This window comes from Labrus bergylta, chromosome 3, assembly GCF_963930695.1.
Source record: "Labrus bergylta chromosome 3, fLabBer1.1, whole genome shotgun sequence".
Lineage (NCBI taxonomy): Eukaryota > Metazoa > Chordata > Actinopteri > Labriformes > Labridae > Labrus > Labrus bergylta.
This window is the reverse complement of record NC_089197.1, coordinates 21,444,205-21,460,590: the sequence shown is the minus strand read 5'-3', so window position 1 is coordinate 21,460,590 and position 16,386 is coordinate 21,444,205. Positions and strand designations below refer to the sequence as shown.

General features: G+C 37.4%; 2 protein-coding genes across 2 annotated transcripts; both read left to right on the top strand.

The window, feature by feature from the left end:
* Positions 1-1,168: 1,168 nt before the first annotated feature.
* bola3 (bolA family member 3) lies at positions 1,169-2,369 on the top strand. The gene is made up of 4 exons (XM_020625967.3): positions 1,169-1,328; positions 1,427-1,550; positions 1,807-1,895; positions 2,057-2,369. The coding sequence occupies exons 1-4, from the start codon at positions 1,260-1,262 to the stop codon at positions 2,117-2,119; spliced, it is 345 nt and encodes a 114-aa protein (XP_020481623.1). The 5' UTR covers positions 1,169-1,259; the 3' UTR covers positions 2,120-2,369.
* A 1,210-nt stretch (positions 2,370-3,579) lies between these two features.
* vat1l (vesicle amine transport 1-like) lies at positions 3,580-15,957 on the top strand. The gene is made up of 9 exons (XM_020625788.3): positions 3,580-4,045; positions 4,637-4,766; positions 4,960-5,175; positions 6,467-6,609; positions 8,069-8,172; positions 9,071-9,126; positions 9,273-9,467; positions 13,868-13,951; positions 14,539-15,957. Exons 1-9 carry the CDS (start codon positions 3,837-3,839, stop codon positions 14,635-14,637), a joined length of 1,236 nt encoding a protein of 411 aa, XP_020481444.1. The 5' UTR covers positions 3,580-3,836; the 3' UTR covers positions 14,638-15,957.
* Positions 15,958-16,386: the final 429 nt, after the last annotated feature.

Sequence of the window (16,386 nt, the reverse complement as noted above, 5' to 3'; positions counted from 1 at the left end):
AAGCCCACTGTCAACAGCCACTAATTGCTTCTCTGCCTCCATTTATGCAGGGGTCCAAAACCTGCAGAGTGAGATAAGCCTTTTAATTCATACCGTCCTTCCATGGAAATGTCAATCTGTACTTTAAAAAAGAGACTTTGACTGTCCTGTTGTTCTGTTATTGGACAGACTTTTATAGAAGATTAAATTGTTAAACAAATATCAAGTTTAAAAAAAGGTAGCTTTTAAATACACGAGAATTACGCCCCTTACTTGACACAATAAAAAAAAAAAATCTTCACATTTTATTACAATGAGGAATTCTGCTGTTTTACAGGATTGAAAGACCTCAAAACTGGCAGACATTTTTACTTGTGATAGTTGTCCAAAGTTGCTAATATCATAATAATGATTGCATGTCATCAATGCCAACTCAATGGTGGCCTTACTGGTACACTGAAATAATAAAACAATAACACAGTACAGTACATGAACAGAGTTTTAGATTGAACATCTCTCTCTTTAATATCCCTATGTATAGTCTGTGTAGTCAGAGTCCAACACCACCCTGTACATCATTTATATTAAATATGTTTTCCTTAATGTTTTGTATTGGTAATACACTGTACACTGTAAATAAGGTGTACATGAGACAGTTTTACCAGAATGTCCACAGCCTACATGACGCTGTGTTTGAGTCAAATCATATTAAACATGAAAAAACAAATTGAATTTGAATACCATTCCAATACTAATTAAACATTGCTGTGTAAATCAGGTTTGTTGTATTAAGTCATTATAACTATTTTTTGTTGCTAACTTTTTATCTTATGCCAGGAGCATATTGTGAAAATAATATTAATATTTACAGCAGAGGTGGGCAACTGGCGGCCCGGGGGCCACATGCGGCCCGCCATCAACCCTCAGTGTGGCCCTCAGGTCAATTTTGACATATCAGATAATTGGAATCATGAAGAAAACATGACAAAATCTGCCATGAAATCATGAAAACCAGAAATATGTCCATAATAATATTTGATCACTGGTATATGTTGAGTTAAACTTGAGACATAATTGACTGTAAACTACAATGTGGCCCCCTGGCAGTGAGAGTTAAATGAATGTGGCCCTCGCTGTTGCCCATCCCTGATTTTACAGTCTTTGGCCGGGAGTCGAGCACCCGGATGTGTGACGTCATATATTTGCGACGAAGCTGTTTGAGGACATGACTTGTTATTAAACGACACAGTGTGGATTTTGTATTTTCAGTGTTTTCCACAATGTTCGCTTTCAGACGGAGCCTGACCAGCACCGTCATCTCTGCTCTTCGGGTTTCCCGCACCAATCAAGTAAATACACGTGTGGTTTTTTTTTTTAGGGTCAATCTTTCACAGCTCTTAGACTTCATGTAACAACAACACACACATACTCGTTTCTGTGTCCTCAGGCTGCTGTGTCTGGCAGTGTGCAGAGATGTCTGTCCACACAGACGGACGGAGAGGTCCGCATCGCCACGATACTGAAGGAGAAGTTTCCGTCAGCCTCTTCGCTGAAAGTTGTGGATATCTCAGGTGAATCAAGTCCGTCAGTAACCAGCTTCATGGAGTTTAAGATCATCTTTAATGATCTCCAGATGTTGACTTACTGGACTGGACTCTCTCTCTTTTTTTTTTTTTTATTACTTGTGTGTTTGTGGCTGTTCCGTCCAGTCCAGTGGTTATATTCCAGATGTTCAATGCTTCTGATACAGCCTTCATAGTAATAATTAAACCAGATGATGACACGCATGCTCCTAAAAAAATGACATTGGGTCTATGCTGTGTTCAGGTGGTTGTGGGGCCATGTATGAGATCCACATCGAGTCCAGTGAGTTCAAAGGAAAAAGGACTATTCAGCAACACCAGTTAGTAAATCAGGTAAATTTCAAACACATTGTGTGCTCAGCACCTCGTCTGCTTGTGATATTTTTCAGATGTTGTGTAATACTTAAGAAGCAATTGTGGGTGTTTATACTGCTTGTGTTGTTTTGTTTTTAAGAAATGTTCTCATCAGCTGTTGTGTTTTTTTCCCTCCACAGGCACTCAAGGAAGAGATTCAAGGAATGCATGGACTACGAATATTTACTGATGTTCCAAAATAGTTGAGAGTCCTTTGACTGTTTTCCAAAAACCTTTTCCTGTGTTCACCCTATGAATGTAAACGTTTAAAGAGGATATTGTGTAGTTCATGTTTTCTATTATAATTGTGTCAGTAGTAAAAGGCATAAGGACTTTGACTCTGCCAGTTACCATTAACAGTGTGAAATGTTTAAGAAGTGTATTTTTTCAACTAGCGAGATGTATGCTCCTCTTGAGATAATATATTAAATGAAGGCTAAAGTACGCACAAAATGACTTGTTAGAAGGACCATTTCTCCCCAATGTTTGGGTCTTAACAGGGTTTATAATGGTGCTGGGGAAGTTGTAAGCAGTCGTGGATGTAATAAAGACAACCATCCCATATCAAGAACAAATGCTACAGACTCTATTTATAAATTGTAAAACAAATCTTAACGCAGGACATCACTCGGCAGGGTCACCGAGATTTTTATCGCAATATATGTGTTAATGTCCCATATAACTTTACTGATTTTAAATTGATTACTAGCCATTGGATAGAACACGGACCTTGAAATCATGTGATCTATGCCTTAAAATGCAAATAGCAATAGAAGCGCCGGCTTTCTCCCGCACACTTTTGTGAATAAGAAAAAAGAAAAGTAAAGGGCTCATCTCTACATTTGTCAGATTGCGAAAACAAAGCTCCACTGTCATAACATCTTTCTGCTAATACCTAACAGTGTAGACTGTATCAGTGTTCCAGTGTGTGATTTCACACTGCTTTATGTGTGTAGCAGAAGCATGTCGTGTAACAAACAACAGGGGTACTATTTACACACACATTCAGACGTGCACACATACACAAAGCTGTTCTTCCCTGCCTGGCTCTGCTACCCTGTATGAAGTATAACTTCACTGTAAAAAATCACAAACCAGCAAATCATTGTATTTTACAAACTGAAACCAGAAAAAGTTATATCATTATAATAATAATAATAATAATAATAATGATAATACATTGGTTTTATATAGTGATTTTCTGAAAACTCAAAGATACTTTGACAAAAACAATAAAACAAAAAAACAAATGATGAGGACAGGACAATGAAGGAGTAATGGAGGGGGGGGGGGGTAATTATATGCTTGATTAATGACTGGAATAAGATTTTAAAAAATGTTTTGGAATACAATTAATGTTACATTTTCTTCTAAACTGTAAAAGCCAAACCAATGAACTGTTTTACATGAAGAAATTAGATTGCTTTGTGATGTTGAAGGATTTGCTTGTGGTAAATGAATCAGATCAACCAGTTTGAGTCTACCTAATCCTTTTTCAGTTTCTTGTTTTGGTTTGACGTTTTCGGTTTTACTATTCTCTGCCATGGTGTATCCAATAGTGCTAAACTGTTGCATTCCTAGACTTCGATATTTAAAAAGTTTTGAACGCATTTCACCAGCAGATGGCGCCCTTCATAGCCAGACACAGGCGAAAGCTCTGCAAAGAAAGTGTTATTCATTACAGATTTTTCAAATGACCAACTTGTGTTGAATTATCAGCATCTCTGTGACTTTATTTTGGAAAACTGAGATATCTGACCGAAGTTCCGCGTTATTATAAAATAGTAGACTAAACAGTAAAATTTCAGGCCCCTGCGTGGATAACCACCCATCCATGCAGTGCCTGTCTATGCACACCGCATCACTTTGAGCCCCGAGGAAGATCGGAAAAGCAGAGCCAGTGCGGCGCTTGTCTCCGAAATGGCGAAAGAAGGAGCACACATGACAGAGGAAACCGAGTTCATGATAAATAAAAACGTGTGCAAAGAGAACGTGGAATCGTCCAGCGATGCCAAAGAAATGCGAGCGGTGATATTGTCAGGTTTTGGAGGTCTGAACAAACTCCGTGTAACCAAGAAGGCAATGCCCGAGCTGCAGAAGGGAGAAGTAAAGATCCGCGTCAAAGCATGGTAAAAATGAAATTATCTGTTTCTTTCATATGTGCTTATGGTTTGTGTTCTGCTGTGGCCTCCTTATTACATGCACATTACAGTATTTTCTAATAAATGTGTAGCCTAAACAAACCATCTTATTAGAAAATTTCGCAGTGTTGAAGCCACAGGTCTTTACCAGAACAGGAGGTTGACTGGCAGGCTGGAGCTTATTTAAACCAAGCGAAAATGAAGAACTAACTATTGCCAGATAGCCATCATTATTAGATTGTATTATTCAAAATCAAATTATACGTATCCGATAACGTGATTTTACATGCCATGTAGGCTATAGCATCCTTGATGCATTAGTATACAGATGAGCCAATGATTAACTCAGTTAGGAAAATATTTTTTGAATTGAATATGTCTGTTGAATGTGGTTCTGTATTCACAGGGGAGTAACTATGACTCACTGCTGATAATGATGAAATAAATAGTCAAACCTCTAAACAGCACATACTAAATCTCTATTTATTACCTGCCAGTGGCTAGAGACAGTCTGATACATGGTTTCTAATATTGATTTCCTGTCAAAATACTGCAAGGTTTATGTTTTCTCTGTCACAGTGGCTTGAATTTTTTGGATCTGATGGTACGTCAGGGGACGATTGATAATCCTCCAAAACCCCCTCTTGTCCCGGGGTTTGAATGTTGTGGAATAGTGGAATCAGTGGCTGAAAACACAACAGGTTTTGAGGTGAGATGAGTCATGACTTCTAACTCTATATTGATGTGAAAAAGAATAAATATTGTTTGTTTTAGAGCAACCAAATGTGCACCAACTAACCTGGAGGTATGGACTGTAAACCTAGTAATAAGATATTCATTGCAATTAATCAAGAACTACTCATGGCTCTTTCCTCTCTGTTTGTTATCCATGTTTCTTTCAGATAGGCGACAGAGTTATGGCTTTTGTGAATTACAGTGCCTGGGCAGAGGTTGTTTGTACACCAGTGGATTTTGTCTACAAGATGCCAGATGAGATGAGTTTTGCAGAAGCTGCTGCTTTCTCCCTGAACTTTGTGACTGCCTACATGATGCTCTTTGAGGTGGCCAATCTGAGAGAGGGGATGTCAGTGTTGGTTCATTCGGCAGGAGGTGCTGTAGTAAGTCTGTTTTTTTACATGACCTTTGCACACCCATAGAAAACTTCCACCTTTAAAAAAAACATTAACAACGACTCTCATTGTAACTGTTTTTTTCCTCTTATGGATTGATATTGATCATTGTCTAAAAATGGAAACATAAACCAGACTAAATGGCCGAAATAATTTATTATTACTTTAAAAAATGTTGCTATAAGAAGTTTAACAATTAAGCAAAATGATTTTTGCCTGATGGTATGTTGTTTCTTTAAAAAAAGCTCAGAGGAGAGGTGTGCACTGATTTCTGGGTGTGCATAAATGTACCCCAAAACTTGAGCGATATGGTGTGACTATGGAAATGTCTGATCAATATGCCAGGTTAGCTAAACTAATCTTCTATTGGGATTTGCAAATAATTATAATCAGGCTAGGGAGGTTGCAAAAATATTGAATAAGGCAGGTCCTCAATATGTAGAGATAAATAAATGAAGGTGTGGTGTCAGTCAAATCTAAACATTACTACCAATATTTGAAAGTAACAAAGACAAATGGTCAGAAGAAGTTTAATGTAAATCAAATTTGAGAACATATAATGTGATCATCAAAAAGGTTTTCAGTCTGGAGCACTATGTCACCCTTAACCTAACCAGAGCACAGAGGTGTATGCACAGCTGAGATGTTGTGTCCTCTCTCTGCCATTGGAAACAAGTCACTTCCACTCAAGAGAAGGATCCAAAGTGTGATCTGGTAGAAGTGGAAAATTAAATGCACTTTTTGTTCTATTACTACTTTGTATCTCACTCTAAGAAGTCAGCTTTTCTCCAAGATGTCTGAAAATTGTCCAGATTTGTTTTCTTTGTCTGCTGAAGATAGACTTCAGTACCTGTTTACATAAAGGGTTTCCCATTGCTCAATTTGTGTTAAATGCCTTGAAACAGGAGGCCTGATGATGCTCTATGTTTGATTTATGAAAACAATTGCAGTTATGTAGTTCTAATGTATAATGAGTAACATTATGTTAACATTTGGTTTGTCATTGTTTGACATGTATTGTGATGAATTGGTTCTTTTTCTCTCATTATGTTACTGCTCTTGTCTGTTATGTTTTTGAGTGTCTTGTCAGTCTGCGTTGGCTCGGTGCATGATAACTTGAAATAACTACTACTACTACTCCAACTCCATATAATAAATGCAATGTAGATATTCTACTCTTCTATGGTTTCATGGTATTTTATGTGATCTTGGTCTATTTAGAGTAAAGCCCTGTGTTCTCATGCACTGATAAATTGTTGCAACTGTTTGTTATTTTCAGGGACAAGCTGTGGCTCAGCTGTGCTCCACCGTACCTCATGTCACTGTGTTTGGGATCGCATCAACTTCCAAACATGCAGCCATCAAAGACTCGATGACCCACCTCTTTGACAAAAACGTGGATTATACGCAAGAAATCAAAAAGTAAGCACAGACAGTTTTGTCGTGAAGTTGTTCTTGGTTTTTTATGTATTTCCACAATATATTCAAAGGTATTTGAGGGTGATTACGTGGACCTCACTGTCCTTGGAGGGTTGCGGGAGGATGCAGATGTTACTGGTTGCCTTATTTGGTCTTGTGTGGCCATGGTTCCTATGGCAACACAAAGCTCATCTGATAGAGCAGCAACGGCAGTAACACTGTGTGTGCTGGGCGGAGGTCTGCACTGGCATTGTGGAACAACTGAGCCAATTAGTGCTGAGCATTGATACGCCACACATTCCATTCATTGCACAGAAACACAGCCCGTACGTACTGCAGAGGAAACACCTTGTAGCCTACTTTATGAGACAGGTTCACTAAATCTATGCTGTGATGATTGAATCTATTAATTAAAGATTCAGAGAGAGCTTTGGGAATCATTTATTGTAATTAATTGCTATACTGTTGATAAGGATAAATACACCAAACACACAACACAAGACTTTATTATTCAAAACTAAATACATAAGGTTTCAATATTTTCCCTGAGTGCTGATCACTTCATGGTTTCTGCCTACATATCTAGTTGTAGTGGATTAATATGCCTTTCATCTCTCTGGCCCACACATTCTTCTCAGGATCAAGAGCAAAGTACACTTAAATTAGTCTTTTTACAAAAGGCAAAAACCATGGGAATCACAAGACCACCAAGCAGTTTAGCCAGGCAGGTGTCCAGGGCCACAAGGCAGAAAGTAAGGACTTATGACTGCCTTATTCATGACATGCCTTTCATTCTTTCATATCCACGGGCAGACTGTTTTGTCTAGCTGAGTCTGTGTTCAATAAGAACATTTTTGTGACATGACATTAAGGATATTACAGATTCTGAGCAATGTTGGCTTTGCGGAAGATAAAAAACTGAACTGTAGGCAAAGTCATAAAAAAAACCTAGGGGTTGTGAGTTGTAGTTTTTGTGTGTGCAGAACAAGACTCAGAGAATAAATGATCAAATCTTTTGAATTCCTAACAGATGAGCTTTATTAGATATGAGCAAGCTGCTGATCCCCCCCGTTGAGAATCTTGATGTCTTTTTCCAGAGACTGCCGTTTTAATGTGTTGTCAAAAAAAACGTGTAATGAGTAAATCCACTCAGATTGTCTGGTTGTAAGAGTTCAAAAAACTATTTGAATCATAAATGATCAGAGTCACTGTGAAAAATAAGTAAAATATTGGTGGTTGGGGCTTTAACGATGAGAGCAATGGCTGCTTTTCTCTAATTCATTTTAAACCATGCTCTGGGAAACTCTGGGAAAGACATATTTTACATTTCTTGGACATTTGACAAATTAAACGATTGATTGAAAGGACTACAGATTAAATGATACTCGCTGCTATGATGTCTCAACTTAATTCTTTGCATCTGTTTGATCAACCATTTTTTTCTTTCCCTTTGGTGTTTCAGAATATCTCCTGAGGGAGTGGACATTGTGTTAGACAGTCTGTGTGGGGAAAACACTGGGAAAGGCCTGAGTTTGCTGAGGCCTTTGGGAACTTACATCCTGTATGGTATGAACAATACTTCAACTTAATTAACCTAATTCTACCATGCCTGTCTGTTATGTACTTTCACATTTTTAATTATTACATTTGAAGTATTTTAGTCAGACTTTCAATGATATGTCTCAGTCTGAGTTAATTTTACCAGCAAGGAAAAAGTTTGGCATTTCGGGAATATTTATGCTTTTATGCTAAGGGTTGAAAGAGTAGATCAATACCACCCTTAGATCTGTCAATAAAAGGCAAAGCTTGCATGGCGCTACTGATAAAGAATTACTGGTAAAAGGCAGAAACAGCTTTGTTTTTTAAATAGACCCTTTTTATAAAAAGGCAAGTTGATGTTGTTCTGCAGAAAAAAACAAACAAGACAATTGGTGATTTGTACGATTTAGAGATGGTTCAATTAAGATTTTGTTACTCTTGGACATTCAGTAGCTAGCATAGCTGTTCCTTGTGCTTATGCTAAGCTACATTAAGCCTAGCTTTGGCATCATTTTGGAAAGACATGACTTGTATCTGTTTTCTCTTCTTATTCTCCACAAGAAACGGTTCACATTTATTTCCAAAAATGACAATAATGAGGATCTTTTTAATAAAACATTGACTTCATAGCCTGCACATTTAATATATTGTCCCTCACAGCTATACTGTTTTTACCTGATCTCTGTTAATTATTGTCGAGCCTCATGAATCAAGTAGCTACATTAGAGGGAGAATGCTTAATTAGATTGAGTTGTATTGAATATGTGCGTAAGCATGCTTGCACGGATCTGAGGGTCAAAAGGTGCCGACTCCTTCTACCCCCACCTCACCTCTCATGCTTGCCGTGTCTGCCTGTTAATGGCCAATCACTTCTGTCCAGCCCTTTGCACAGCATACAGCAATGCTTTTATTTTTGTCTTTTCAGGCGCGTCAAACATGGTAACTGGGGAAACAAAGAGTTTCTTCAGCTTTGCAAAATCCGTGAGTCAGAGATGCAGTCTGTTATCAACATTTGTAGAAAACAGCAACCTGTTACTACCCATTAAACATTTCATGGCTAATGAAGCTCACACACACATACACAAATGAATGAGTCACTTAATATGGACTTTTTTTTTTTTCTCCAGTGGTGGCAGGTGGAGAAGGTGAACCCTATTAAACTGTACGAGGAGAACAAAGTTATGGCAGGGTTTTCGCTCCTCAACCTGCTCTTCAAGAATGGAAAATGTAGTCTCGTGAAATCGGTGATGGACAAGCTCTTATGTCTCTATAAACAAAAGAAGATAAGGCCTGTAGTGGACTCCCTGTGGGCGCTGGAGGAGGTAAGAGCCTCGGGTGTGTGGATGATGCATGCCAATAATGAGGCTAATGATGATCAAATAAAAAATGATCTAATCACAGTTGTAACATGAAAGTAAATTCAATTGAAGATTTAGAGGATTCATGCAAACATCTCGGACAGCATATAAGCTGTTGTTTGTCACGGCTGCTTTGTACGGGACATTTTCAGCTGTTCTTGGAGAATCTTACACAGATGGCGGGTAGGTTGCATCTTTCTGTTGCATGATGATGTCCCGCCCACACAAAGCCCAACCATATGGCTAAACGTCTATCACTTTATTCTGGATTTTAAAAAATCTTAAACTGTTCCTTTATGGGATCCATATACTGAAAAGCTTTGTAAAGTTTATGCAGATAAAACATAATCACACTATTAATATTAGATATGGATTAGACCACTGTGAACATTGTCTTTCTGCACCAGTTGGTTTTTCATGTATGAAATCTTGAATACCTCTCTGCGATTTATTTATGATATTGTGTCGCCACAACCAAATATAAAAGACATCTTTCGTTATATTGACTCCTTACGCTGTATGTTACGCTACAATATGTTACAATATGTTACAATACGCTACAATATGTTGTGATACAATATGTTACGCTACAATATGTTACAATACGCTACAATATGTTACGCTACAATATGTTACAATATGTTACGATACGCTACAATATGTTGTGATACAATATATTACGCTACAATATGTTACAATACGCTACAATATGTTACAATACGCTACACTATGTTACAATACGGTACAATATGTTGTGATACAATATGTTACAATACACGACAATATGTTACGATAGGATATGTTACAATTAGCTACAATATGTTACGATATGTTAAAATACGCTACTTTATGTTTGATACAATACAATGTTACAATAAGATACAATATTTTACAATTAGCTACAATTTGTTACTATACGATATTTTATGTTATGATACGATATGTTGCAATATGCTACCATATGTTAAAGGGGCTATATGTAACTTTTTACATGTATAAATCGTTTTTTATCGCCCATTAATAAGCGAACAGTATTTTTGAAAGTTACATATAGCCCCTTTAAGATAGAATACGATATTTTACAATTAGCTACAATTTTTTACTATATGATATGTTACATTACGATACAATATGTTATAATAGGATACAATATTTTACAATTAGCTACAATTTGTTACGATACAATATGTTACGTTACGATACGATATGTTGCAATACGCTACCATATGTTAAGATAGTATACGATATTTTACAGTACGATGCAATGTGATGCGATATGATACCATCATAGGGGCATCCAGGAGGAGTCCTTTGCTGCAATATTTAGGACAGAAGTTTCAGCCATCAGCACAAAGTTTAAACTGTGTTAGAGTTAATTTGAAACATGCTCTGACTGAACAGGTCATACGTTTCATTTCATTCACACCCTAAAACCAGAATTCAGGTAAAAGTGAGCCTGTGCAGGTAATAAATACATCACAAGAAGCTGATTAAAAGTCATTCTTATCTTTCTTTTATCTGCAGTTAGTGAGAGATTTTCATTTCTCATGGGAAACTCCCCCTTGGTGTCATTACTCCCTGGCAGATTGTTCAGGCCTTTCACTGGAACCATTGCCCATGAACAATCTGGTTGGAGGGGGAGGATGGTGTGGGATGAAGTGCCAGGGGCACAGCCGGCCTCATTTGTTTATATGCCTGGAAGTAGAATTCAGAGGGCGTTAATTGATGTGTTGACCAAGGAAACCTTTTTTTCTGGAATGAAAAGTTGTGAATCTTCCTGTCTAAAACAAATTAGTGCAGTAGGAGCAGTCTGACCAACAGAAGATGTATTTGTCTGTCTCCCTCACCTGAAAGTTACACTTTGAATGCAGTTTAGGAAACTAATAAATAAAAGTGAGCCTATTTATAAGTTTCAAAGTACTCGTAAAGTCTCATTACACTTAAAATACAAGTGGATCTTGTATCATCTTCTACAAACTTCCTACCAAGCAGCAAATTACTGGAAAATGTTTCTGACCTAATTTTGCTCGTGGCATGTTTTCCTCTATTTTTTTTTTTTTTCAACAAATGCCTGTGACACAATGGTTTACAGACAAAGAGGCACATTCACTTGGGTCATTGTTTCGACTGTAATGTCAAGCGAGATTTGACATCCTTAATAATCCTTTGTGGTGTGTGAGAGTTACACATTACACAAATAAATCTATCATTGGAAGTAGATATTGTGGTTGGAAATAAATGAGAAAATGTTGCATTAAAACAACAATGATGTTGTAGTAACATCAAAAAGGAAAGTCTGACAACATTGGAACTTGCTTGGCTTCTTATATTGCTGTTTGACATTAAATCTGCACAGTATGAGAAAAGCATGCACTGTGTGACTACATCAGTCACACTGATGTCAATAGTGCGGCAATGATATGAAGTGTTGAAACTAAACAAATATTGTGTAAGTGTGCATCAGCTTGCAACTATAATTTTAAGTTTCTATGTCTATCTGCTATTAGGACCCCCTTGAAAATTAGATGATCCATCTCAAAGGGCTATCCTACTAAACACATACTAGGAAGACCTTTACTCAGTTATGTTCACCTGCCAGCAGAACTGAATTAGGCATGTTCATTCCGCACTCGAAATGAAGTTTAGTTTCTTCACTGTATTTTTTAGGGCCTGAGCACTGACCTCGGAGCGAGGACCTTATTCAATCTGACGGAGTTATTATTCTCCCTCGTCACAATGAATTGCTTATTTGGGGACTTTAACATACACAAAAACTCACCAAACGTCACCCAAAATTCAGCCTCACATGGAATGTACGTACAAAAAGGTGGTTGTAATGCAAAAAAGCAGGAAGCGGAGGATCCTGTGTGCAGTCCTTAGTTTGCAAAGGTCTGACGCAAATGTACATAGTAAATATGCCGCGCCATGTGCCACTCACATGGCCTGTGTGCAGCAGCATATGCCACTCATATCGGCATATGCTGGTCTATAGTCAACTCGTGCCGCGGCATATGCTCATGTGCCACGTGGCATATTTACTACATACAGTACTCAGGCCCTAAAAAATATAGTGAAGAAATTAAACTTCATTTTGAGTGCGGAATGATTAAAAACCTTCCTGCAGATCTTTGCTGTTCTTTCTCTTTCTACAGTGTGTTTATTAATAACGTCCACCTTCTTGGACAGTGGAAGTCTTACTGCCTAAATCTTTTTTACTTGTAAATAAGGAGGTTGACGTTACGACGAAGTGGGTATAGGAGCCTGACACTTTGTCAGAACATGTGTCTTGGGCGCCATATAGCCTAGTGGTAATATCGTGCACAAATGTACAGAGGTTATAGTCCTCGAGGCAGAGATCCTGGGTTTGATATTAATCATCGTTACTTTACCACATTTCATTCCCCTCTCTCTCATCGCTCCTCTATGACAAAAGTATAAAACTACCTGAAAAATCTATGAACAAAATAACATGTCTAATTTACAGAGGTTTGTGTCTTTGGTGATACTTATGATTAGGCTACCTTTTGAGTTTCACTCTGAAAAAAATAAAGAATGATTCATATCAATTCATGTGACTCACTCTTAAATATTATGAAAATGTTCTGTAGAAAGATGCAGAAACATTTATTATTCATAGCTTTGTTTGTTATTAGAGCTATCACTTCACTGCCAGTGAAGGACAATCAAATCACTGTTTAGTACAGCCGACATTCTGACTACTCCCAGGTCAGATACAGCAGTGTACTTGTGTTACCTTCTTGAACCATAACTGCAGGCAGTTCAGTGTTCAGTGTGATGTCAAACGTAGCCCAGCAGGGTGAGTCAGCACCATTTATTAAAATCAAGGCTATCAGCTTTTCTAGTAGGGTCAGTTTCGATTCTCAGCTCTGAGAAAGTGGTTCTTTGTCATTTATCACCAGGAAATATCTGCAAAGGGTTTTTGTGATTATTTTTTATTTGTTTCAGGCAGGCCTCTACATGTCTTTTCGTTTGTTGTAAATGGTTTTGAAAGAGAGATTTTACTTTTTGAAGTCATTCACAAATTTAAAAGCAGAAGTGAATTGTTTCAAATTGTTCTAATTTTCGATGCTTTTATTTTTCTTCATGAACAATCTGAATACAAGTTTAGATATAATACCGGCCTTACTAATATTTGGTTTTTATAACCAACACTTTAGAAATTCCCCTGGGTTTTGATTGATATAAATTTAAGCCTGAAGCATATTTATTATATACTAAGCTATGTGTAACTCAACCAAACCTATCTATTTTGGCAACCCCCACAATGCTGTGGGTTCTGCTATTGTTTTAATCACTTCATTTTTTAATTTTTTTTTTAGTTAATTGGTGTATTTTATTTGCAGGTGAAAGAGGCCATGCAGAGAATCCACGACAGGGTCAATATAGGAAAACTCATTCTGGATTTTGAGAAGACTCCCATTCCTCTGGTAACAATGTTTTGAAGTTTTTCTCTCCTTTTAAATGTAAGTGATCACACTTGACAAATATACAACTTTTACAAAGACTCACAGCACTTCACAGCCTTAACGTATTTAACGTAATTATACTATGTATTTTAATGAATTTGTGCCATCTTACATTGTAAGCAACAGAAAGACAAAGACAGGGTGAATATAGTAAGATGAAAAAGGATGCTCAACAACGGAACCACTTGAGGATCATTTTTAAAAGCTACTGAACATTACATATAATATCTTACCTTGTTGTTTTCCTGCACTCTTTAAGCACACAGCGATTCTTTGATAACTCACTGGGTGGTATTTGATTGTGATAAATAGATGTTTTCAGGCACAGTCAGGATAATTTTGAGGCAGTAAGTAAGACTCCCTTCTGTTTTACAACTACTGGATGTGCATATGTGCTTATAATGAAAAATATAGACCCTCTATATAGCTGCCTATAAGCACATGGCACATTCACACAACTACTGTACCGCCTAATGCAAGCCAACATGTCTCCCCCCCTGTTTTATCTGTATAAATTATCTGAAAGCTGAAGAATATTTTTCCATTAGATGGCCAACGACAGCACAGAGACCAGTGAAGCAGGAGAGGAAGAAGAGGAGCCCGAAGGAGACAATGACAGCAAGGAACGAATGCCTTTCATCCACTAAACCCGACCCTGCAACACACAGATAGACTTCAGTGATTCACCACAGGGGAACACAGCCACACAAGTGTATATGTGTGTGTGTGTGTGTGTGTGTGTGTGTGTATGTGTGTGAACGCAGGTATGCATGTGTGTACAGAATATGTCTGTGCCTCTTGTCAGTGTTTGTTGTCAGTTAATGATGCAAGATTTCCAAGTGCCACTCCCAAACTAGTAGAATTGTAACATTCTTTACACATGAAGGTATGTTATGCTAGCTATTGACAACAATAATTTTTTTTCCATATTACTGTTGATGTTCTGCCAACTAAGATTTAATTACCATTTAAAGCTGTCGATCTGCTCTTAACAGATCTCGGATGAACAGATTTAGTCAAACATATCACATCTTTCTTCAATAATTGATTCACAAAGTGATCCAATTGTTGTAGTGCTCCTGAACAATGGAGTGAATCACTTTGTCTTGTTACAGTAGTTATGCAAAAGCCTGCAGAGAAAAAAAAAAAAGACAAAATTAATGTTAGTGTAGTTATTTGCATGGTATTTCATCTTGAGGTTCTTATCGTATATTAATATGGGATCCCCAGTGCCTTTGAGCTGACAACATGTGTTTGATACTTGAACTGCTTTCCTTGTCTGAAGTTTACGTCGTACAAACCAACAGAAACTGTATTTTGAACTGGAGTGTGATGAAAACTATTTAAGATGCTTTCTTGCCTGTTTACAGAGTTTGTACTTCGGTGAATTCAAAGTGCCGCCAGAGCTCTCTTTATGAATACTGAAGACCTGTTTCCCCTCTTTGTACTCTGAATTTTAACATAAATACGATATATACCAGAGAAGCATTTATCTTCAGGCCAACAAAATCTCAGTTTTGTAAATGGTGGGATAAACAGAGTTGTATTAGGTCAAATGTATACCTCTCAAAATCCTGCTTAATGCATGGAAATAAAAGAGAACATCGGTTACATCAGTAGACTGCTGATATTTTTAGAAAATTAAATGGTCAGTCAGATGCAGTCGGAGGTTTGAGGACTCTCTGCATTGCTTGTCTGATAAAAAATTGCTTACTTGCTGGTGCCTCACAGCAGAAGTGCCAAAAAGCTCCATGATAAAACAATTCTTGATAAGCTGGAGTATGAAGGCAGGGTGATTTAGATCTGTGTGTTACTGTGAGTATTATTCTCTGCTTTAGAACATCTGCAAGTTCTTCATGAAGTGCACACTGCATCACCTTCTACAGATGACTCACCTGTTCTTATTCTGTCATTCATCAAATTGAGAAAGAACAGCTTATGTTTGCTTCCAGTAGTCCTGAAGTTGTGCTCATTCAGTTTGTTTTGTCCCGGATATTCATTTGAATTATTTATAACTTGACGTACTAAAAATAAAAACAGACCATAAATCAAAAAGTATTCTCTCCAATTTGAAACAGCAGCACGGGTTCATTTTCCAAGCATGCCATAATTAGAAAGTAGATCATGCATCCACTAACTTAAGAGTTAGATTAACAGTATTTTGCGCAGCAGGCTTTGAAGCTGATTGAAACACAGTGGAGACAGTGTTAATGCTTGTATTAGATTCAATCGATTTAGGAAGTGATTTCTTGACTCCAAATAGGGGGAATGATGCGTAAACACTTTGAAAATGACATGTCAATTTCGATGCCTTTAATGTCAAGTATGTTGTTTGTATATGTGTGTGTGTTTGTGTGTTTGTGTGTGTGTGTAGGTTTATGTGTGTAAGAGAGAGG

Bases quoted from the DNA above. Each gene is read 5' to 3' on its own strand.
- bola3 (XM_020625967.3), top strand. From the start codon at position 1,260: ATGTTCGCTTTCAGACGGAGCCTGACCAGCACCGTCATCTCTGCTCTT. The intron at 1,551-1,806 runs GTGAATCAAGTC...TGCTGTGTTCAG, and splicing joins GAAAGTTGTGGATATCTCAG to GTGGTTGTGGGGCCATGTAT. The intron at 1,896-2,056 runs GTAAATTTCAAA...TTCCCTCCACAG, and splicing joins AACACCAGTTAGTAAATCAG to GCACTCAAGGAAGAGATTCA.
- vat1l (XM_020625788.3), top strand. From the start codon at position 3,837: ATGGCGAAAGAAGGAGCACACATGACAGAGGAAACCGAGTTCATGATA. The intron at 6,610-8,068 runs GTAAGCACAGAC...TTGGTGTTTCAG, and splicing joins TATACGCAAGAAATCAAAAA to AATATCTCCTGAGGGAGTGG. The intron at 13,952-14,538 runs GTAACAATGTTT...TTTTTCCATTAG, and splicing joins AGAAGACTCCCATTCCTCTG to ATGGCCAACGACAGCACAGA.